The following is a 21,718-nucleotide window of genomic DNA, read 5'->3' as shown; positions in this document are numbered from 1 at the left end:
CTCATTTGTGTAAAGACATGTGTGTGTCTCCCTCCTGATCCGAGGTTTTCAGGCTGCACAGTACCCTGCCTACACTGTGTTAACTCCTGCAAGCCAGACTATGCAAACAGGCCAGAGTCTGTGCTTTGCTAACTTGCCGAAGGCTATGAGCAGCTGTAATTGCCAGCAGCCACAAGTTACCCCTTTCTAAGCAAGCACATTTATTATTAAGGTGAAAGCATTGCAGAGAAGACATTTAAAAACAATAAAAGCACCTGCAGCTTACCAGAGATCACCCCCAATTCCAGCAAGGGCTCTGGTAGGAGTCAGTCCTTCAAACCTGAGAAGTTTTTTTTTTCTGTTATTACAATTTCATAACAGTCTAGCGCAGAACTGGTACCTCCTCCCTCCACCCCAAGGAATAGATAAGTCTTTCCTTTATACAGTTTGGGCCTGTGATCATCAGACTCTGGGAACAGTTAATCAGCAGACAATGGTCTCTTCCTCAGGGTATAGCTTCAAAAAGCTGGGGGTCTGTATTGCCCTCCCCCTAGAAATTCCTCAGGCAAACCACTTGACAATGTTTTGTCCCAAAGTGCATTCTTGTGTGGCCTGTTGGTCAGTGTAGTCCCTTGAAATTCATAACACTTTCCAGGGTTCACATCCCATCTTCCCCCTTAGAGAGAGGCTACATACAATCCTGGCCCACAATAATACCTAAACCATTCATTTCATACAATGGACCCTAACTATACTTAAACTTAATTCGATAAGGTCACCCAGGGATATTGCAGGAAAATGCCATATCTGTCATGGTTGGTTACATGTCTCTTTGTATTTTAAGCTTTCTATTTATTTTGTTCTGGGGTGACTCAAACATCTTGCGAGCGGATACTCCTTCACTATTCTTTCCTGGCTGATTGGACACAAAGGACGAATGACAAGCAAATCCACTTCAAATACAGGGAAGTGGTTTCACCAATCTTCTTACTATGATTAAAGGCAAGGACGAATGGCAGCTAACAGTTGCTTGGATTAGCCGAAACCCTAGGGCCCCAAAACTGCTCTCCAGTTGGTGGAGCTGCTGGAAAAATTATTTTTGGGGGGATCACTTTGGTCAACAGGGGTTTTGATCCATACAATAAGGTCCTAATCCAGAGCCCACTGAAGTCAATGGAAAGATTCCTGTCGACTTTAGTGGGCCCTAATACTTCAATCTGCTACTGAATAAAGGGTGCACCACCAAAGAAGAGATTAGCTTCAGGAGTCATTTCAGCCCTATCCTTCTTAGGAAAGTACAGTACAATGCTATTCTGTTTAGTATCTTTCAGAGAAACTGTATTACCTAATGCTTTGCATGTGCAGAGATGGGTAATACAATTAAATACTAACAGAGGAAGACACTGAGACAGGGCAAGGAAGAAAAGTCCATTTAAAATGGGGTTTGAAAACAAACGGAAGAGCGGCGTAGGTTACATACGTTGTTACATATGGCAGAAACCTCAAAGAAGCCTCTTACTTTAGTTGCAGCAAGACAGTGTGAAGGAACAGACAGAAGAGAAAGTACTCCTGTCTTTCAGAACCCCACCATCTATTCTTTAATACCTTTTTAAAGTAAAAGGTTGCAAATCTTGTACATAGCTAGTCTACTCCGCCGTATGTTTCTATCACTCTCTCCCTCATCCTCTTTGTCCACCATCTTTGCTTTCAGTTATATTGACTTTTGTTGCCTCTCGTCTTCAGCTGTAAGCTCTTTGGGGCGAGGACTGTCTTTTTACTTCATGTCTGTACAGAGCCCAGCACAATGGGTCCACAAACTGAGCTGAACGACTGGGAGAAAAATAATCATCGTATCTATCTCTTACTTCCCACCAAAATCTATGCTTCCCCGAATGAGGCTGCAGTGCCTAATGTGCTGATGGACTAGTGCTTTGATCCTGTTCCTGGGAGAGTACCCCTTTCCAGAGACAACAAAGCCCATTATGATGTCACAGTAGGCTGTCCATTAGAGCTGTTTGGAATACTTTTGAGTAAATGAAACTAAGTCAGATTTGCTGTTTTGGTTCTGGACTGGGACATGGCAGGCCCAGGTTCAAGTCCCTGGTAAGCCTGATTCAGAATGATCTGGGATGAGAATCTGCTGTGAATGAGGTAGAGGGGGAGCTTGGATCTGGATCTCCCACATCCCAGGCAAGTGTCTAAAAGGGGGTCGGGAAGAGTTTTTCTCTTTCTCTCCCCCTACCCCCTGAATTGAAAAGCTCAGGTTTTGGACACACACAACCTCCCCTCCTCCCGCCCTTCCTAAACTGAAAAGCCCAGGTTTCGATCTGAAAACGGACATTTCGACAGAATCCTGTTTTCATGAAAATGTTGGAAAAGCTTTCTTTTCATGTCACTGCAGAACAAAAACCAAATGTCAAAACCTTGAAAGTTGTCCCAAAACAAACTTGTGATCCTCTGATCGGTTCTACTATCCATCAATATGTTGATCATTTGTATGTGCTTTCTGGTATTTGCAGGCACAAATCACATTGGAGGGACATCCAAGTAATAGTTGCTGGAGGAAAATGGGAAGCCGATTTGAGACACTGTTCAAAATCAGGCCCTTAGTCTTTCACATCAGGCTTCCTTATTCACTTATTTAGGAACATATGGTGTTGTCGATTAATACAGTTAACTCCCATTGCCAACAACAAGCGTTCTACTTGCTTGTGAAGGGTTGTACACTGCAAGGCCCTAACAATATATAAATATTGTACGTGATTCTTCTTTAGGTTCCTGGTCAACTAGGGACCAGTTGTTCTAATATTTACACAACGATCTGTTGTTCTGTATGATCCTGTGCTTGATTTAAATGTCACTTTTTTTCCTGATACTACTATAAATAGATCCTTGTAACTTTCCACTCCTTCTGTAAATCATTATTGGCAAAGGGATTAATTAAATAACTCTAAGAGTAGATGTGTACAGTGTGTTTTCAACAAATGGGTACATACCATTTGTTTACTTGGGTGAGTTTGCAGATGCTGTGTGTTTGCTTTGCTCACAAATAGGTTTTTATTAATATTTATTGTGCTTAACGGATTAGGCCCTCTGGCAGTGATCTGCATGGGTTTGTACCTCGGGTTTTGCTTTCACTTTCAGGTTTGATCAAACCCAGAACCTAAAAGCAATCAGCTGAAACTACCAGCTTTCTCCCGATTTCATAAATTCTGCCATTTGCTGAAAATCATCCTCAAATTTCCTAGCAATGTTTAGTGAATCATTCAATGGATGGTTTGAATTTCAAGTTTATAGTATAGCCTGAAACCTAGTGAGTTTCCCTGGGTTTAAGTTTTCACAGCAAACCTATTGCACACCTCTAGTCTTAAAGAAATTATGGTAAACTTGTGTAAAAAACTATCACCATTACACCCACCCTCCATCTCAAGGGCCTGGTATGTCAAAAGGGCGTGCGTGCCTGTGATACTTGGGATAAGACACAATTTGTAAGATGTGCACTCAAGAAGAAAGGAACATTCACCAGAAAGGGTCTGCACATGTTGTTGGAACCTTCCCCATTCTGGCCTGGAGTATTTTCCTTTTTTCTAGGTTGGGAGTGTGTTTAAACCCTGACACGATGGCATTTAAACACTTATTTCCTCCTCTGCCATTTTTCAATGCCAGTTACCTATAAATAACCTCAAGCCGGACCAGGGACATTCAGTCTGTTTTCCCTCATATTTTCATTGCTAGATTTCATTGCAGGGAATTCTGTGCTCATCACTGACTGGCATTCTATTTTAGGTCTGACGTTTGTCTTTGTCCAGGAAATATTGGAAGGGCAGCGGTCTTCCTTCTCATTCTCTTGCCCATTCCCCCGAATGTGGAGTTGATACATCTTTCTGTAACTGCAAGCAAATGAAAAATGAGAGAGCTCGTGTAGTTATTTAATAGCTCCATCAAATGAAGGCAGGATAAACATACAGTTACCAAACCCCCATTAATATTCCTCTCGCCAAAGAGAATTTCTTCAAAGCAAATTAAATGAACCATAGTATTTATTTAAGGCACAATTTTCCTGCTTGCTTTGCTACTCATTAATATAATCTGAGTACAAAGTGCAAATTACTCTCTAGCGCTATTATTGCTGGTACTGAGTCAGACTAAAATCTTGACTATCGAACTATCTGTCACGGGGCCTTTGGTTGCCCCTGCACCCACAAATCAGCCTGAGACCTCTTCTGGGTGCAATCACCAGTGCCTTTTATTTACAGTGTCAGCTCCCACCACCCTCTATTTACAGACCGCTCCAACCTGGGGAGTGGGGGACTGCTAGCTTCTCCAGCCAGCAGGGATGCACAGCCCTTGACTCCCCCCCCCCCCCTTCTCCCCCTCCTTTCACTGGCTTCCTGCCAGCCCTATATAGCCCCCTGGTAGCTAATGAGGCCCACAGGTGCTTCCCTTCTATCAATTAGGCATGGCATACTCAGCCCCAATTAATTCTTCTTAACTGGAACTGGGCTAACAGAGGGTTGGCTCAGGACCTCCTGGCCACCCCCTGTTACACAATCCTTTTAAAGAAATAGATAGAAAAATGCAGGCCAATATTCCAGAGGGAAATATGCCTCCAACAGCATGTGTGGTAATCACTAACAAACTGCCACAAAGCTGTAATGTGTAACTAATTAATATACCCTTCTCTCATTCTCTCATATCATACAGTGGCCTGTGTGTGTATAGCAGCCCTGTTCTGTGCTAGTTTATGTTAAACTCTGCATATCTGCTCCTTTAGTATTGGAGCTAGCAGAGATGGCTGCCCCCACATGTGTTTTTAACTTAGGGTCATGAGTTCAAGTCCCTTTGCATATGGTAAAAGCACAAGCTAGTGCATTCTCGACCTTTTTGTTTTTGAATATCGTGAATGAGATCCCGCCCCCACTGAAGTCAATGTCAAAATTTGAGGATGATTTTCAGCAAACGGCAGAATTTATGAAATCAGGAGAAAGCTGGTAGTTTCAGAATGGAAGTGTCCTCTCAACTGTAATTAGTGTGTCACTACTGCTCAAGGGGAAGATTGTTAAAGGCACAAAGAACACTTAGAGTAAGGGTACATCTACATTTTGAGCTGGCAGGTATGATTCCCAGCTTGCATAGATGTACCTGCACTATCTCGGCTTGAGCTAGTGCCTAAAACCAGCAGTGTGTCAGTGGTGGCATGGATGGTGACTCACTCTAGCTGCCCAAATACGTATCCTGGGGGCCAGGCAGGATTGTACTTGGGGCAGCTGGTCCGACCAGCCACCAGCGCTGCCACAGATGCGCTGCTATTTTTAGGCACTAGCTCGAGCAGAGCTAGCCCGGGTATGTCTCCGCAAGCTGGGAATCACAACTCGCAGCTCAAATATAGATGTATCCTTAAACACCCGAATGCCATCTCCCCTGCAAATGGTTTGAGAAACTATTTATATTGATTTATAAGCAATATTTTAACTAGGGCCTATTCCAGGCTCTAGATTAGACAGTCTTCAAAATGTCTTATTTTTTCATGAGCTAGTAAATTCCCCAATTTTAATGTTCCAATTACCAAGCAAGCACTTCTAATTGCAGCAAACTCAGAGTTCTGCAGAAAAGTTTTGGAATCAGTTGTTCCCAGTCCTGTTACTGTACTGAAGAAGACGTTTTGTTATTGTACAGTATACTTGTTATTGTAAAGTGTCCATTCCCATTAAATTACGGTATTTGGGCCAACATTTCAAACTTGGCTGCTTTAAAATTGGCTGCCTAAACTAATAATTAGGCACCAGAATACATGGCTTGATTTTTTCAGAGGTGCCGATCGCCCCACAATTACCACTGGTGCCAGTGCGATTGTAGGAACTGAGTACTCCTGAAATCTAAATAGGGATTTAGAAGTCTAACCGTATTTGAAAATGTTGACCTTGACATCTGGATTTTATGGTACTAGAGAGATTTTTAATAGTCTCATTGTGATCACTTCTTCTAGGGATCAACTTAACTCTTTACTGAAGACGTATAACTATTTTTATGCTGACCAAGAGAATCTGCAACTCTCCTATAATCAGGTAAGAAATGTAAGCAAACAGAACTATTTGAAAAGCACAGCAGGATAACAGCAGGAGGGGGCATCAATGAGCTGTTGGTACATACTGCAGGTGAGCTGTGGAACATGGGGTTTCAAAGGAGTGCACATTAATGTATAAGGTGGAGTGTGCTTCTTCAGTTATAACATGAGTCTTTACAATATAAAAAAGCCAGCATGACAGCCAAATTCTACAGTCCCATTCTTCAAGAGTGGTGGAGAGCTGAAACCCTCAGATCTAGGTGAGGTGAGTCCTGAAAAGGGGAGGAGTTATTGACGCAGCAGCGTGATCTCCCTGCCACCTCACTCCTTTACATCACAGGGAGTCCTACTCGGAGAGCTCCACAAGGATCCAGAATCATCAGCTGAGGGAGGTAGTGTTGTCCCAGGACACTCTGTACCTCCCCCAACCCAAGGGAGGAAATCGCATGGTCATTGGTGCTCAAGTTTGCTGTAACTTTTTCAGCATCCTCCTCAACACAGGGAAACCCCCAATAAGCACCTCTGTGGACAACAGCAATCAGGGTAGATCTTGGTAGCACAAGCCTGGCATGGGTCATGGGGCCAGGGGCCGGTGTGGAGGCAAGGGACCTCGGAGTGAATGGGTCTTGTTTCTGGTGTGTCCCCCAAGATCCCCTGGTTTCGAGCTCTGACTCATTCATCCTCTTCCACAGTGAAGAGCTTCTGCCTTCACGGGAACACATAGGGCCCTCAAGGAAATAACCCTGGGAAAATAATCTGCAAAGGGGGAGCATGGGCTTCTCAATCTGTACTCAGTCAAAACTCCACTAAGTCATTAAGAGTTTTGCCACAATAAGGACGCTACACAAGGACAACAGGATTTTGGCCTGATGCAAGGCCCACTAACCTCCACTGACATCAGTGGGTATTGGAATGGGCCCTTTCCCCTTAATTTACAGGGTAGCCCTGCAGTGTAGTCAGCAATCCACTCCATGATTGCAAAATCCAGGCCAGGACTTAAGCAGACCCTTTTTGGTGACACTCCAGCACAGACTTGGTTCCTCAGTCTGTGAGCTAGAGTGCCAGGGTTGTCTGTGCCTGGGCTCTCCTACCCCAGCTAACTTGAATCCAGCTGGGGTGGGTAAGAGTAGCAGTGAAGACAGTGCAGTGGGCGTTTCAGAGCGGGCTAGTGAGTCAAGTACGTACCAATGGTCTGTGCTGGGTTTGTACTAGCCAGAGGCTACCCCTTGCTGATACCTTCAATAAAATGCCGGGACTAACCATCTGACAAGCAGGACTTGGCTCTTATCTCAATTGTTTCCTGCAGCTTCACATGGAACCTGATTCCCTAGGCCCATCATAACACTGCACTCTGTGTGTGTTTTTGTTTTTGTTTTTTTTTCCAGCCAGAAGGCAGCAAACCAGTTATCGAAGGTATCCTGGCTATTTTTTGGGGAGTACGTTGTCCCATCTGGTTAAAAATCCAAGATGAGAAGCAAATTCCTCCCTTTGTGACTCTGAGGTCGCCAGAGCGTGTGGGTTTGCTCCCTAGTAAAAGGTAATCTATTAACTTCTGTAAGCCTCATGCAGGCTGATGTTTCCACAGTCCAACTGTGAAGATAAAACAAAGACGACATTTGCACACCAGATTCTATAAAGGCTCTACCTGGCTTTTGCATGGTGGAACCCCGTGTAAGGTTTCATTTGAGCTTGTTTGGCCTCGTGACAGCTTCTGCAATGCAGAAAGCAGACACTTTTTTGTAATGAATCCAGGCTTTAAAGTGAGATTTAAAAGTAGTTACAAAAATCAATGACAAAAAAGGCCCAATCTCCTTTATGGGCTACTTGCATACCTGAGACGGGGAACTCCGCACGTGTAAACTGAATTCCCACTGCATTCTGCAGTTATGGTCGGGGAATGGCACATCCGCTTCCCTCCCCTCGCACCAGCAGATCCCCTGAGACGAGTGAAAGCTGTGTGCTTCCTCCCGAACCCTAAGCAGGAGCCCTGCTGGTAGGGAATCCTCCTCCATCCCCAACCCCTGAAAGGCCCCTTTGGGGAAAAAGCCAACTGAATCAACATTAATTTAACCCACTAATGTCCCACAGGTTTCAGGGTGACGAAATCACAGAGATCATCTGTCCCTGCCTCCAGGGCATAATTCTCAAATACAGCTGAGCAACCTGATTTTGGTAATTTTCCTGATGACACTGCTTACAATGCCATATGGCCCATCTGTGACTTCTAGCAGCAGATATCCCCAATAGCTGGAGATGGGGCACTAAAGAGGGAGGGTTCTGAGTTACTACAGGGAATTCTTTCCCAGGTGTGTGTCTGGTGGGTCTTGCCCACATGTTCAGGGTTCAACTGATTGCCATTTTTGGGGTCAGAAAGGAATTTTCCCCCAGGTCCAGATTGGCAGAGACCCTGGGTTTTTTTGCCTTCCTCTGTAGCATGGGGCATGGGTCACTTGCAGGTTTAACCTAGTGCAAATAGTGGAGTCTCTGTAACTTGAAGCCTTTAAATCACGATTTGAGGACTTCAGTAACTCAGCCAGAGGTTAGGGGTCTATTACAGGAGTGGTTGGGTGAGGTTCTATGGTCTGCGATGTGCAGGAGGTCAGACTAGATGATCACAATGGGCCCTTCTGGCCATAAAGTCTATGAGCCTATATCCAGAACAAGATTTTGTGTTCGATTTTTAGATAAAACACCAGATACTCCTACTTTGCTCCATGTAGTACTTTAAAAGGGTAAGGCTGCATGTCTATCAGAGAGGTCATGGAAGTCACAGATTCCGTGGCTTTCCATGACTTCTGCAGTGGCCAGTGCTGGCTCAGTGGCTGCCCTGGGCCAGCCGCAGCCGTTTGGGTGTGGGAGGGGGCTCGGGGCTGGGACAGGGGGGTGGGGGCGGGCAGCGCTTACCACCCACCGGCATGTCCCTGCAGCTCCTAGGCGGAGGGGCAAGAGGGCTCCGCGCGCTGCCCATGCACGCAGGTGCCGTCCCTGAAGCTCCCATTGGCTGCGGTTCCCAGCCAATGGGAGCTGCGGAGCCAGCACTTGTGGCAGGAGCAGCGCGCACAGCCCCCCTGGCCGCCCCTCCCCTAGGAGCTGCAGGGACACACGGAGCCAGGTGAGGAGCCTGTGAGCCCCGCCAACCCTCCCCTCCGCCCCCCCCCCCCCCCAGCACAGGTCCCAGGCTGTGCACTGCTGCCCGCCATTCCCCATCCCCCAGCACCAGCAGGGGTCCCAGCCCAGCACCCATGGACCGCTCCCCCAGAGCACCCCCGGCTGAAGTTTTAGTTAGGAGTATATAGTAAAAGTCATGGACAGGTCACGGACCATGAATTTTTGTCTACTGACCGTGACCTGTCCATGATTTTTACTAAAAATACCCATGACTAAAACGTAGCCTTAAGTATGAGCCATCCACTTGATGATATGATCGGATTATTCTTCAAATATAGTTTCTGACACTTTTGCCATTATTTGTTGAATATATTTTCATGCAAGTTGTTTACTGCAGTATTTTATCAGTGCTGTAGTTGGTCAAAGACTATTTGTCAAAAAATTGAATGAATAAGGGAATTATTTATAGAGAGAAATTTGGGTCTGTGGTTAAGGTACTTCATGGCATTTAGGAGAGCTTGGTTCCCACTGGACCACAGCTGGTCCCAGTTGGGCCACAGATTTCCTGTGTGACTTTGGACAAGTCTCTTGTAAATGTTTTATTTATATTATCACAGTGTCTAGTAGTCCTAGTCATGGATGAGCACCCCATTGTGCTAGGAGTACAGATCTCTCTGGTCATCAGTTCTCCATCTGTAAAATGGAGATAATGAGACCTCGTTGGCCGGTTTTATCTATATAGAGTATAAGCTCTTCAAAGCAGGAACTGTCTCGTACTGTGTTTCTGCACAGTGTCTAGATCATTGGGACTTTCATCTCAATTGGGACCCCTACATGTAACTATAAAACCAATAATAATAAAGTGTGAATAATTTGACACATTTTTTCCATAGTTGACCTGTTCTGCTTAGGCTTATGAGCAATCTGTGGTGCCCTTGGTCCCACAATTCATGTTTAGTAAAACATGATATTGTGATGTGCTAGAGTTACCTACTTTATACCATCAAATGAAAGACTCTAACATGATGTTTACAGTTCTGAACAAGAACAGCCATCTGTTATGTGATGCTTGGCTGGAGCCTAAACTGAATTCACCCCAATTTAAAAAGAATATCAACCTGTAAATACATGCTTGATCCCTGTTTCAGGGGGATGATGCGCTGGGGAGAAGTTCATAATCTCCATCACATTAGTGAAGAGATACCAAATTCTTCAGAAGATCCCCCAAACCGTGAGGAAGGTCAGTGTTCTTTATATATTCATCAGAAAGTCCTCTTATGTGGCTGCGCCAGTACAATTGATGACCCAATTTAGCCCTGTCTGTGGAGAGGAGTATTAAGAGACCTCTTTCCCTGATTCCAGTTGGGATATTTAGACACTACTTGAATACACTATAATAAATAGTAGTGATGGCAATACATCTATCTGCTTATTAGCTATATAGCAAGCAGCCCATAATACTGAACTATACTATCTCTAGGGAGATTATCCCCAAAGACTGAATGGAACGACATACTGTTACTTGCGGCCAGTTCAAACAGCCGATAACTCTATGACTGCTTTATGAACACTACTTTATGAACACCTTTGTACCAGCACCACCTATTGGCAAACAGCTATAGAATTGATGCTGCAAGCAGCACTGGGCTGTACTAAAAGGGAGATGGAGTAGCTCTACACGGTGCTGATGATGTTTTATTTTGTCCAGGTTGCTTCTCTTATGAGAGCAGCACCCTGAAGCCAAGGAGGGTGCCGGAGCTCAACTCCCTGACCCCTCACAGAACCAGAACTTTGAGTGATGCTGCACAAGTGAGGAAAGGGGCAAATTCCCCCACAATAGCCAGAAAAGACGTGGAAACGCACCGGTTCTCCATTAATGGGCATTTCTACAACTACGAGGTGTGAACGCTCTCCTGTGTTAAGTTACTGTGAATGCGGCAGAGAACTGATGGGGTGAAATGCAACTATTTGTTTATGGCTTGATTCTGCCCTAAGCATCATCAGGTGAGGTGTGGCATGAGAGCCCAGCGGCCCAAGCCTCCGGAGAGCTCCCGCACAGTGTGCACTGCCGTGTCTGCTGCACTGTGCTTGAGGACCAAGCAGTGTCCGACCTCCCCACTCTGTGTCTGGCTAGCTCGACTGGTTGGTAAAGAGGGGGCATGGAGTCATCGCTCTGCCCTCACCCCATCCCTCCTTCCCTTTTCCCAGCACCTAATATTGCTGGGGATGCTGTATGCACTGGTCTGTGTTTGTCAGAGAAGACAGGCCACAGAAGTCTGCCTTGCACTTGGAAGAGAGGTTTGGGACGGTCCTTCATTCCTGTGGGATTTTGTTCAGCAGCCTTGGACCAGCCAAGCTCTGTCTCCTGCAGAGGCAAGCATTAACCTTATGGCAAATGGTTCCATTGTGCCTGAGGAGCAGACTGTCACCTTCACCCGAGAGCTTTAATTGATCTTTTAGATATCCTGAGCCCAAACCATTGAGCACCTCAAAGCAAAGGGCCAAGACTTTGAACCTGACTCAGTGGTCTCTGGGAAGCCAGCGTAGAGAGGAGGGGACTATGCATCTTTACTGAGCTTCTGGACAGTACCTGTACAAGGCCCTGCCCTCTTAGGGTGCCCTGGCTCCCTTATGCATATCCACATGGGCTGACCAGAATCTTTCCCAGATGTGTTTGCTGACTGGAATAGCCCCCTGAGATACACCTCCCAGTTTTACAAGGTCAACAGCAGTCATGGGACTTATTCCAACATGCAGAACTTCAGCATCATCTCACTAATTGTAATTGTTGTATACTACCTTAAAACATTTGGGTTTTTTTAATGCTTTACTCTTGTTTGTTTTTTACCTCATTAATTATTTTTGCCAGACATTAATTTAAGGTCTGTTATCATAGGCTGTGACATGACAGGCACATTTGCTTCAATTTCCCCTTTCAGAGTCCCCAATAAATCCACTTCAGGCTCACTTGATTAAATAATCCCCCTGCTTGGGGCCAGTTTATTACCAAAACCCAGTTCATTGATTTTCCCCAAACAAAAATTCCAAGCGCAGCCAATTTCCCATATCCCCCATACCTGGTCCCTTCAACTGCGCTGTCCCACCAGTCTCTCTGCTGAAAGTCCTTCCATCGCCCAGTCCGGTGTCTTCCTCTTCCACCACACCTAGGGTCCTCATCGGTCCTCTTCTGCCAGGATGGCTAGCCCAGCCCTTCCAGCTGGAGCCCCTCTGCTGGGAGATCATCTTTACCAGGGGAGTGTCCCTCACTCCCCCAGGTCCTCTCACTGTTCCCCTGGGTCCAGCTCTCCAACATGGAGACATCAGTGAGTAATCCTCTCTGGTGCTCCCCTTGCCTTCAGTCCTCTCCAGCCCTGGCTCTCGGGCTTGGGGAGGTCAGCCGGCAAACCCCTCTTACTGCTTTCCTTGCCTTCAGGCATGTTCCCCCAGGAAACACCTTCTGGCTCTGGAAACTGTCAGCTTCCCCTTTTCCTGACCTCATTCGTGTCTCTCTCACTGGGTGTCTCCAACTCACCAGGTCTTGCTCTCATCCTGGTCTCTTTTGTCTAGGGTCAGCTGCCTTACAGTCCCAGGTGCTGCCCTGCCCTTTTAATTGGCTATATTGGGAGCCCCTGCTCTGGCACAAGGGCTCTGGACCTATTTCATTCCCAGGGACCAGGCACACTGTGGCAATCTTTACATACAACAAGGTTTTAACCATAATCTTTGGCCCTACTGAACTAAGCTACTTTCAGAATAGAATGAGCCAAATTCAGCACTCATATCTGCTGGGAAAATGCAGACTAGCTCCATTAAAATCAGTGGAATTACCCCCAGAGTTAGTGATATAACTGAGATCAGAATTTTGGCCTATTATTTTTAGTGCTAAGAAATAAAAACTATAATACAGGATTTTGCAGTAGAAATGCTGTCTTCCTTCATTTTTAAGAAGCTAGAAAAAAAACAAAAAACACAAGAACCACGCATTGGATAAGTCTGTTCACAGAAATATGTTTCACTGAAAAAAATTGGGACTATTTACCAGGCTTTTAAAATATGCAGAAGTAGATTTCAAGGAGCAGACAATTTCAAGCAAAGAAGGACTAATAGACGCAGGTTGCATGATGTACCGTATTGTCCCAGAATGATTTTACCCCAGTATGTTTTCACCAAATTGGTATTAATGTCACATTTTCTTGCTCTTGTTTTTTAGACATCAGTTTTCACTCCAGCCTTTGGATCAGAAACTAAAATAAGAATAAACAGTAACATGAAAACAGGAGAGGTGATAGAGCAACTGCTTCAGAAATTTAAGGTAATTCTCTTTGTGTGAGCACACACACAAAAATTGAATTCTGGAAAAGATAACCAGAATATAGAAATGCCTTCTGTTGCCAACTGTATCTAAGGACAGAAATATTATGGAGACTTGCCACAAACAGAAAGTAGACCAAATGAAGGGTGCTATTGCTGCTTTTAAGGAGGAAGGTAGGTTTTATTTTCCTAAGGCTTCATAGGTGTTTTGAGACTAGTGACAAGTGTTTGATGCTGTCGTTACTCTAGTTTCTGGAGCAGGAGAAACTAGAGAATGACTTCGTTATCACTACATTTACAGTAAGGAAAGCGGTACTATATCTTCTGCTTTTCCCAGACAAAAGAGCTAATGTATTGCTTAGTGCGTGTGACCATGTCTCCCTCTAGGGACAGGCCCTTGCAAATATGATTTGCTTATAACTAGCAACAGAGGGTCCTGTGGCACCTTTGAGACTAACAGAAGAACCTCAGTTAGTCTCAAAGGTGCCACAGGACCCTCTGTTGCTTTTTACAGATTCAGACTAACACGGCTACCCCTCTGATGCTTATAACTAGTTCATCAGCCCACGCCAGTCAGGCTACAAAATACATTTTGAAAACTCTTTTTTACTTAAATCTATATATGTTTCTCAGTCAAGGACAAACTGTGATTTGATTTAAATGTCACAACTCACTCTCTCCAATAGCGAAAGAGGCTCAAATCTTGGTATAGCTAATAGTGCCTCCTGAATCTGCCTTGTTACCATGGCAATTTACCACCCAGGAGTCACTTTATCAGGGTGTTGCTGTGGTAACCACTGTTTGGTGCAGTCATAGCAGGATTGTAGCAGTTAAGCCCAGGCTGCAGGGGGTTTGTAGAGGGCAGGGATGGAACCTGCACCCTGTGCCTTCCCGGCCTCAGTCCCCATGGGCAGGCTCCATGCATGAGGAGCCAACGGTAGCAACTCCAGCTGCCTGGTGTGTTTGCTGCTGCTTCCATATAAACAAGGTAAGCTTTTAATAGCTATTACATTGGGCAGGGTGGAAATAAATATTTTGTGATTTGTGCCTCACCTGCAAAATAAATAAATAAATAAAAAATTGCCAGCTTCCGCTGCTTACAGCAAAAGAAGTTGTCCTTCAGCTCAAGTGGCAAGACCTGTGTTTTAGTGAGGAAGGTCCCATGTTCAAACCTCACTGATAAAACATGGCATCTGGATGTATGCAGCCAAGGAACATTACAGGTGCAGAAAGGCTATTAAAAATAGACTAGAATAACCCTTCCTTTGGAAGTGATGAATTTGGCCGACTGTCTTCAGTCAAAACTCTCATACATTCTCATAACTAACATGTGCCACTAGCCCATAGCTTCTCTTATACTTGAGTGTTACATAAAAAATTGCCAAAAGAACAGTTCTAAATTATTGAATACAATCACCTATCTGCAGTTCTTGCCATTTCAGAATCACTTTAAACTGGATATAATTAATAATAACAATAATAGTGCCTAGCTTTTATATAGTGCTTTAGAGCGTTCTAATCTGTACAGGACCCTTAAGTGTGAAGTCAGTGAAATGCAGTGGAACATGTTGTGAAATGAAATGCTAAAAGGAGAACGTGGACTTTTATGAATAATACCCATAACTAGTGTGACTACAGTTTCATAAGACCCCCCAATAGAGAATAAATCATGAGTTAGATGTGAAAAGGACTAAGAATTTTGTAGTGTTATTTAGGCAAATGGGTGGTAGTAAATCCAAATTCTCTACTGTGGTGTCTCTACAGCTGGCAAATCTGATTTGTCACAAAAAGATTTGTATGGAATGTTAGTGTTTCCAGGGAAACCAGGCAGTAATGATCCATTACTTTTTTGTGAGATGATCCACTGTGGTGATCCATTACTCTTTTGGAAAATACAATGGTAGTTTTATTAATTACATGGTAGGTGGGGGCAAAGGGAAGGAAAATGGTACCTTAGTGTGAGACATTATTCAAAATCCAGAATCTTTAAGGATGCCACACCTACTAATTTTTCTATCTACTATCAGTACTGAAAGCCCGTTGTGATTTAAGACCACAAATTTCAGGTGCATCTCTGATATCCACTGACAGTTTAATGATGGGGAAATGTAGCATATGTGAAATCTGTCACTCAGTGCATTGAGTCAATTTTGGTTTTTCTTTGCCAGATTGAAAACAGTCCACAAGAATTTGCACTTTATATCATCCATGCATCAGGAGGTAAATAAGCCAAACAGTTTGTTTCTCTATTGCTCCACTTCTGATTATACTTCCAATGGGCTTTGGAGACAGAGCACTCCAAAAGGATAGGCATTGGAGTCTTACCTGTGCTCTGCCAATTGGGGATTAGGTTGGTTTAAAACCATTCGTGAAGACCTGGTATAGTCTCTCAGTGGAAAACGGAACTTAATTTATTCATCATATACTTTGTATATATAATGTGTGTCAAATTAACTTTGTTATTTTAGGAAAAGCAAAAATATGCTTAAGGACCTGACTTCAGATAAAATGCTGTGAAACTCCACTGAGCACTTTGGAGTACAGGGTACCAGTTAAGTTTGTTAGAGGAGGTTCTATTTGAAACCCATAGTATATTGCTCTCAAAGGATGATAAAATACTTACATGAGGCAGCAACAGCCAAAATCCCTTTCAAATGGTGGCTGTCTGTATACAAGGTCTGCAATTTTTATTCCTGTCATATTTTACATTGGCTTTCAGAATAAGGAAGCTAATCTGAACTCTCAGTTATCCAGTTTATATTATTGTGCCTTCAGCAGAGAGTTTATCGTATAGTTTAGCAAAAATACCCTGCTTCCTTTATTTCATGAGGAAATAGTACATTTCATATGTTAAAAGTAGCATTCACAATGGTTAGGCATACTCTGGACAGAGGAGAATGTATTGGTCATTCATGTCAAAATGTGAAAGATAAAGAATGGTTTGCAGAATTAGTCACTGGGATTTTATTAAAGAGAAACTAAGGCTAAAATTTCCAAACCAGTGGGCCTGAAATGAGGCTCCTAAATCCATATTTCATCACCTAAATAGAAACTCCTGGTTCCTTCTCTGCCAGTTTCTATTTAGATGTCTAAATAGAAGTTTAGGGCCCTAATTTAGGACCATATGCGCCCATCGATCTCTATGTGGCACTCCCATTTATGTTAAGGACAGTTGTGTGTGTTAAATAAGAGCAGTGTATGTCCAAAGTATGAACGTAGTATGTCTAAGCAAAGAATTGGCCACATTATTTGGGTTAGGTATTAGTTACTGCTGCTGTATGTTGTGCCACAATTTGAACATGCACATCAAGTCATTTGTTTTCCTTCCCAGAAAAGAAAAGGCTCAAGAACACAGACACTCCACTGCTGGAGAGACTTTTACAGGGTCCCTCAGAAAAGATTGCCCAATTTTTTCTTATGGACAAGAATGCAGAAGAAGTTACCAGTGATGTATGTACATCCTCCTCGTTCTGCATATTTCCCAATACTCTTCCCATTTAACACACCTCACTGATGTGCATTTCTTGTGGTCCCCACAATAGGTTGCTCAGTACCTTAAATTTCACGTTCCTCTTCTGGAATCTTTTCTGCACAAACTAGATGAAGAAGAAGAACGGGAGATTCAACAGACAATTGCAAAGTAAGTAGGAGCAAACTAGGTAGGTTTGCTTTATTGGTTTAGTCTGACAAAATACACTTCATTCAAAGTCATTGGTAGGTTCTACAAAGTAGCACCTATATGCAGCATGGTGCTATATTGTGGCTAGCTCTGCACAGGTATACAAAAATAGAGAGAGGGCGCAAGTAGCCTTTCTCATCCCTCGGGCACACCTGCCAACTAGCAGCCACAGTCTCACTGATTACCAACCCAGTGTGCAAGACCTGTGGATGTCTTCCACTGACAGCTGCACTGGGCACACTGTCCAGCAGTGCGGGCACATTGCACCCTTTGAATGATGTTGCAGCTCCCATTTGGCATGCACAGCCTCAGTGCTCCCAGAGATATTCTTGCTAAGTCCATCAGAATGCCTCCTGGGACTGCCGCTGGGCCAGAGCACACCTGCATCACACCCCCACCCAAACTCTCACCCTCACACGCACCCATGAGCTGTGGCTGTAAATGCCAGAACAAATGCTGTAATGTTTGCATAGCACTTAGCAATGATTTGCTAGTAGAAGAAGGGAGGGTCAGTGGTGAGGGGGCTAGCCTGGCACTCAGGAGACCCAGGTTCAGTTCCCTACCCTACCCCCTCAGTTCTCCAGTTGTAAAAGGAGGCTCGTAGTGCTGCCCTTATGAGGATAAATGTATTAAAGCAGAGATATTCAGACTGAGACTCGGGAGCCCCAAGTGGCTTTTAAATGTGTCTCCTCTGGCTCTTTGCAGGACATGATATTAAAACATTGTGATTTAATTATTAACCAATCAGGATGCTTTTACTACATTATTAACCAATTGTAGTTGATAAAATAATAATACTTGGTCAGTCATTTTGCTGTGAGAATAATGTATGTACATACATAAATTAAATATGTCCCCTGTTATACAGTTTAAAAATGAATAGTACTATAGTAAATGAAACAACGAATTCACACTACGGTGGCTCTTTTGGGGATTCGTGATCACTAATTTGGCTCCTGAACCACTGAGATCCGAACATCACTATTAAAGATTGTGAAGTGTTCAGAGACTATAATAACCCTAATCTAGATAGATATATAACTCAACGCCGCTTAAAACTGCTCTTCAGCTAGCTGACGTGCACTTTCCTGACACCAGCCAAGGATGTACCACAGTCACAGGCCCTTTAAAAATGCAGACCAATAGCTAAGGCTAGGTCTGCACTGGCAATTGAACCACAAAACTTTTGTCTTTCAGAGGCATTAACTCCTCCTCCCCTCCCCGAAAGACACAAGTTTTGCCAACAACAAGTGCCAGTGTGAACAGTGCTTTGTCGGCATGAGCGGTCTCCTGCTGACAACGCAAACACCGCTCATTGGGGGTGGAAGCTTTTTGTCCGCAGGAGAGCCAACAAACAGCGGCTACACTGCACGACTTTTAGCGGCACAGCTGTGGCGACACAGTCATGTCACTAAAAGATATGTAGTGTAGACACGGCCTAAACATGTAGAGGACTTGTTACTGAAGTCAACAGAGATATGTCAATTTAAACCAGCTGATGATCTGTCCAAAACAATTTCAGGACAGGGAATCCAGAAAAATTCAGACGTTTTCTAACAACAAAATTGTCATTTTTCCATCAGAATTTTTTTCTGATGAAAAATTTCTGACCCATTCAAATATTTTATTGAACATTTGAGCTGAATTTCTGCATAGTTCAGTGTGTTTTTAAATTATTATGCTCTCTCTCTCTCTCAGATACGTTAGGGAGAAGGATATCATACGTCAGCACCTTGACAGTAAAACAGTAATAAAAACGGAGACTACTATATAATGTCACAGCCTGCAGCTGATAAAACACTTCCTCTAAGCCAAAGGAGACTTAATTTTCTATCCCTTATATCCTTGGAAATATTGAGAATGTGCCATAACACTGACATCTTTAGCACATGGGCCTGTCAAGTGGGGTGAGGTGTGTTGCTGGTGACTGCGCATCTGGGATTGAAAAGAAACTCCACTGCGATCTGAATGGGAATTAAGAAGAGCTGATAAAAACCGTATTGTTCTCTAGCATGGGTACTGCTCATTGTGAACACTCATGTAACTTGAAACTTTAGAAAGGAGAAAAGCCAATTAAAAGGGCACAGCTTTGAAACCTGTTCACTTGCACCCCACTAGCCAGAGCATTGTGAAGAGAGAAATATCGTAATCCCCCAGATGGAGTAAGAATCGTACAGAAAACTGAAAATAAAGTCATAGGCTGTCTTTGTTTTAGAGAAATTGTTTAGTGTGAGTCTGGGGGTGCGCGTTAATGGATCTAGAGCCAAATTTACAAAGGTATTTAGGCACGTAAGCAGGTGAGGTAGCTAAATCCCATTGAAAGTCAATGGATGTTAGGCACCTAAGTCCCTTCCCTTTGTAAATCAGACCTTTAGTGTTTTAGCTTGAATAAGAAGATCTGAAAAAGACTCTTCCCCTCATGCTTTGTATTTAATCAACTGATTAAAAATAAGAGGTTAATTTTTCACCTGAAACTCCTTTTTAAGTCACTGTATATTGAGCTCTCTCTAAACATGATTACAATTGATCAGTTTCTTCAAGACCCCACAGAGGTATTTTCTTTGGGATAAGAAATGGATTACTTTCCTATTTCCTTGTTCCTTCTTCTTGTTTGGAGGCTGAGGTGGGCTCTGTTCAGCAGGCAAAAATATGTGTAGGCAGTACGAACCCAGTGAGTACCGCTGGGGCAGACTAGCATAATTCACCCATGTCCCTGAGGATGCAGGGCTCAGGCATTGTGTGGCCACAGCGCAGAGTCTGTATCAGTCTCTTCCTTAATATCATTCACTTGGATCACACATCCCAAGCATTTTGCTAAGGCCAAACTTGCCAACCCTAAATAAAGCCCATCTAATTCATAGGAATAACTCCCTGCCCCCTGTTATCATGCTGTCTTTGCCTTTTGTCTTGTGGTTTCTATGTCCCATGCTGAGCTGTCATGTACTTATGCAAATTACACAGGACAAACATCGAGGGGTTGCTGTACCATAATGCACAATATGCTGCCGTAGAACATAGTGGAATAAATTACACAACTATAAATAACCACTTTACTCTTGCCTGAGACATGGTAACTTGGATGGTGCATCAAAAATGAAAAGCACTGGTGTTAAGGGGAATTATTATTATTTATCAGCAACTAGTTTATTTTAATGTACAGCTTCTTGTAACCCTGCCTGGGCACTTTTTATTAAGGTGCTTATTTTTTAGCTAAAACTATTCCGCAGTCAAGAATACGTAGTATTAAATATCTCAAAGCTAGAACTGTCAGTTCCTTACGCCAATAAATGCAGCTGCGGTATTTGAAAAGTTTCATTGCCAAACCTTAAAAAATGGGAAATATGAGCCAAAAGGTTTAGGCTTGTAAAGGGTAGGCCACATTTCAATGAAGTCTGGACCAATTTATGGTTTTGGGTCAAAACCAAGTAAATTAAATGATTGTGTGGTTTCCCCCCAAACCCACTCACAAGTTACAGTTTTAGCTGAGCTTCACATTGAGTTTTCAGTTCACTTGAAGATGTAGTGCAATCTTTGGCACTGGTTAGATGGCACTACAGCGTACTTAGGTATTATTATATTAATGTAACTGGAGTACAAGGCTTCTGACCGATTAGAAATTATACAATTTATTTTATTGTTTTAATCTTAATACAGAAAGGTATTTTTTGTAACTCTGGTCTCTCTGAATGGTTTGTGATGTATCCAGTGCATTATATGTTTGAAAAAATTCTAATGAGTTTTATGTAGAATGGCCTATGGAATTCAGCCTAGTAACTGGTGAGTAGTTATTTATGAATACGGAGTATGAAAATGTTGACATATTAAAATATTAATAACTCAATGACCTTGCTGAGATGTAAAAGCTCATCAATCTACAGGCCATATGGAAAATGGCTGGGAAAAATTCAGGTCGGGTCCAGCAACACCTACATGCACACAGCACTTTAGCATTTGCTTAACTTTAAGTAAGTGCTTAAATCCATTGGCTTTAATTGTTTAACCAAATCAGGCCTAAGTAGAGAGGAGTTTTGCATTTACATAAAAGCTGCAAAATTGATCCCACTGGAGTGTAAGTGGCTAGATTTAAGGTACTTTAAATCTAATAGGTCTATTTTCAAATAAAATAATCCCATTCCAGTGGATAAATTATGAGAGTAAAAATTCGTCCTTACAAAGGAGGAAAACCGGCTCATATCCAATTATCCTTATTACATTTAAAGTAATGTCTCAATTAAGGGGAAAACTAGTCTGTCTACATGGACCATGGTCACCCTCTCATTGTGCATATTGTTCCAAGTGTCAAATTTATCTTCCATTTGGTGCTGTGGGATCATGAGCAGATACAACCTGGTAGCCCATGCTTTTGTTTTTGTCAGGGCTGATGTGGGAAAAAGGCTGTAGAAATACAGCCCCTCAGAATGACCCTATCAAGGTATACTCATGTATGTTGGGGCATATGTATCGTTTTCAGAAATCACAGTACTTAGCTTTAATGTGCTGTTCCTGCTTGGTAATGAGCCTTTAAAAAATAGGAGTACTTGTGGCACCTTAGGGTAGGTCTATACTTCCCCGGTAGT

At 43.3% G+C, this 21,718-nt stretch overlaps 1 protein-coding gene across 7 annotated transcripts in view; it reads left to right on the top strand.

Annotated features, from left to right (window-relative positions):
• The window catches only part of RASSF6 (Ras association domain family member 6), a 61,036-nt gene that overhangs the window by 10,945 nt on the left and 28,373 nt on the right, over positions 1 to 21,718 (top strand). For 5 of the 7 annotated variants that reach the window (XM_054029138.1, XM_054029137.1, XM_054029134.1 and 2 more), the window contains 9 exons: positions 5,966 to 6,044; positions 7,429 to 7,580; positions 10,300 to 10,391; positions 10,860 to 11,050; positions 13,362 to 13,463; positions 15,631 to 15,682; positions 16,794 to 16,912; positions 17,005 to 17,102; positions 18,840 to 20,985. In XM_054029138.1, the coding sequence (XP_053885113.1) occupies positions 5,966 to 6,044; positions 7,429 to 7,580; positions 10,300 to 10,391; positions 10,860 to 11,050; positions 13,362 to 13,463; positions 15,631 to 15,682; positions 16,794 to 16,912; positions 17,005 to 17,102; positions 18,840 to 18,915 (961 nt within the window). In that variant the 3' untranslated portion in view covers positions 18,916 to 20,985. Of the gene's footprint in view, positions 1 to 5,965; positions 6,045 to 7,428; positions 7,581 to 10,299; positions 10,392 to 10,859; positions 11,051 to 13,361; positions 13,464 to 15,630; positions 15,683 to 16,793; positions 16,913 to 17,004; positions 17,103 to 18,839; positions 20,986 to 21,718 lie in introns of those variants that run through there. The other 2 variants (XR_008445026.1, XM_054029139.1) reach the window with 1 other exon arrangement.

Source organism: Malaclemys terrapin, chromosome 5, assembly GCF_027887155.1.
Source record: "Malaclemys terrapin pileata isolate rMalTer1 chromosome 5, rMalTer1.hap1, whole genome shotgun sequence".
In the NCBI taxonomy this organism is placed as follows: domain Eukaryota; kingdom Metazoa; phylum Chordata; order Testudines; family Emydidae; genus Malaclemys; species Malaclemys terrapin.
Note: the sequence above shows the minus strand (reverse complement) of the source record. Positions and strands in the feature narration are given on the sequence as shown.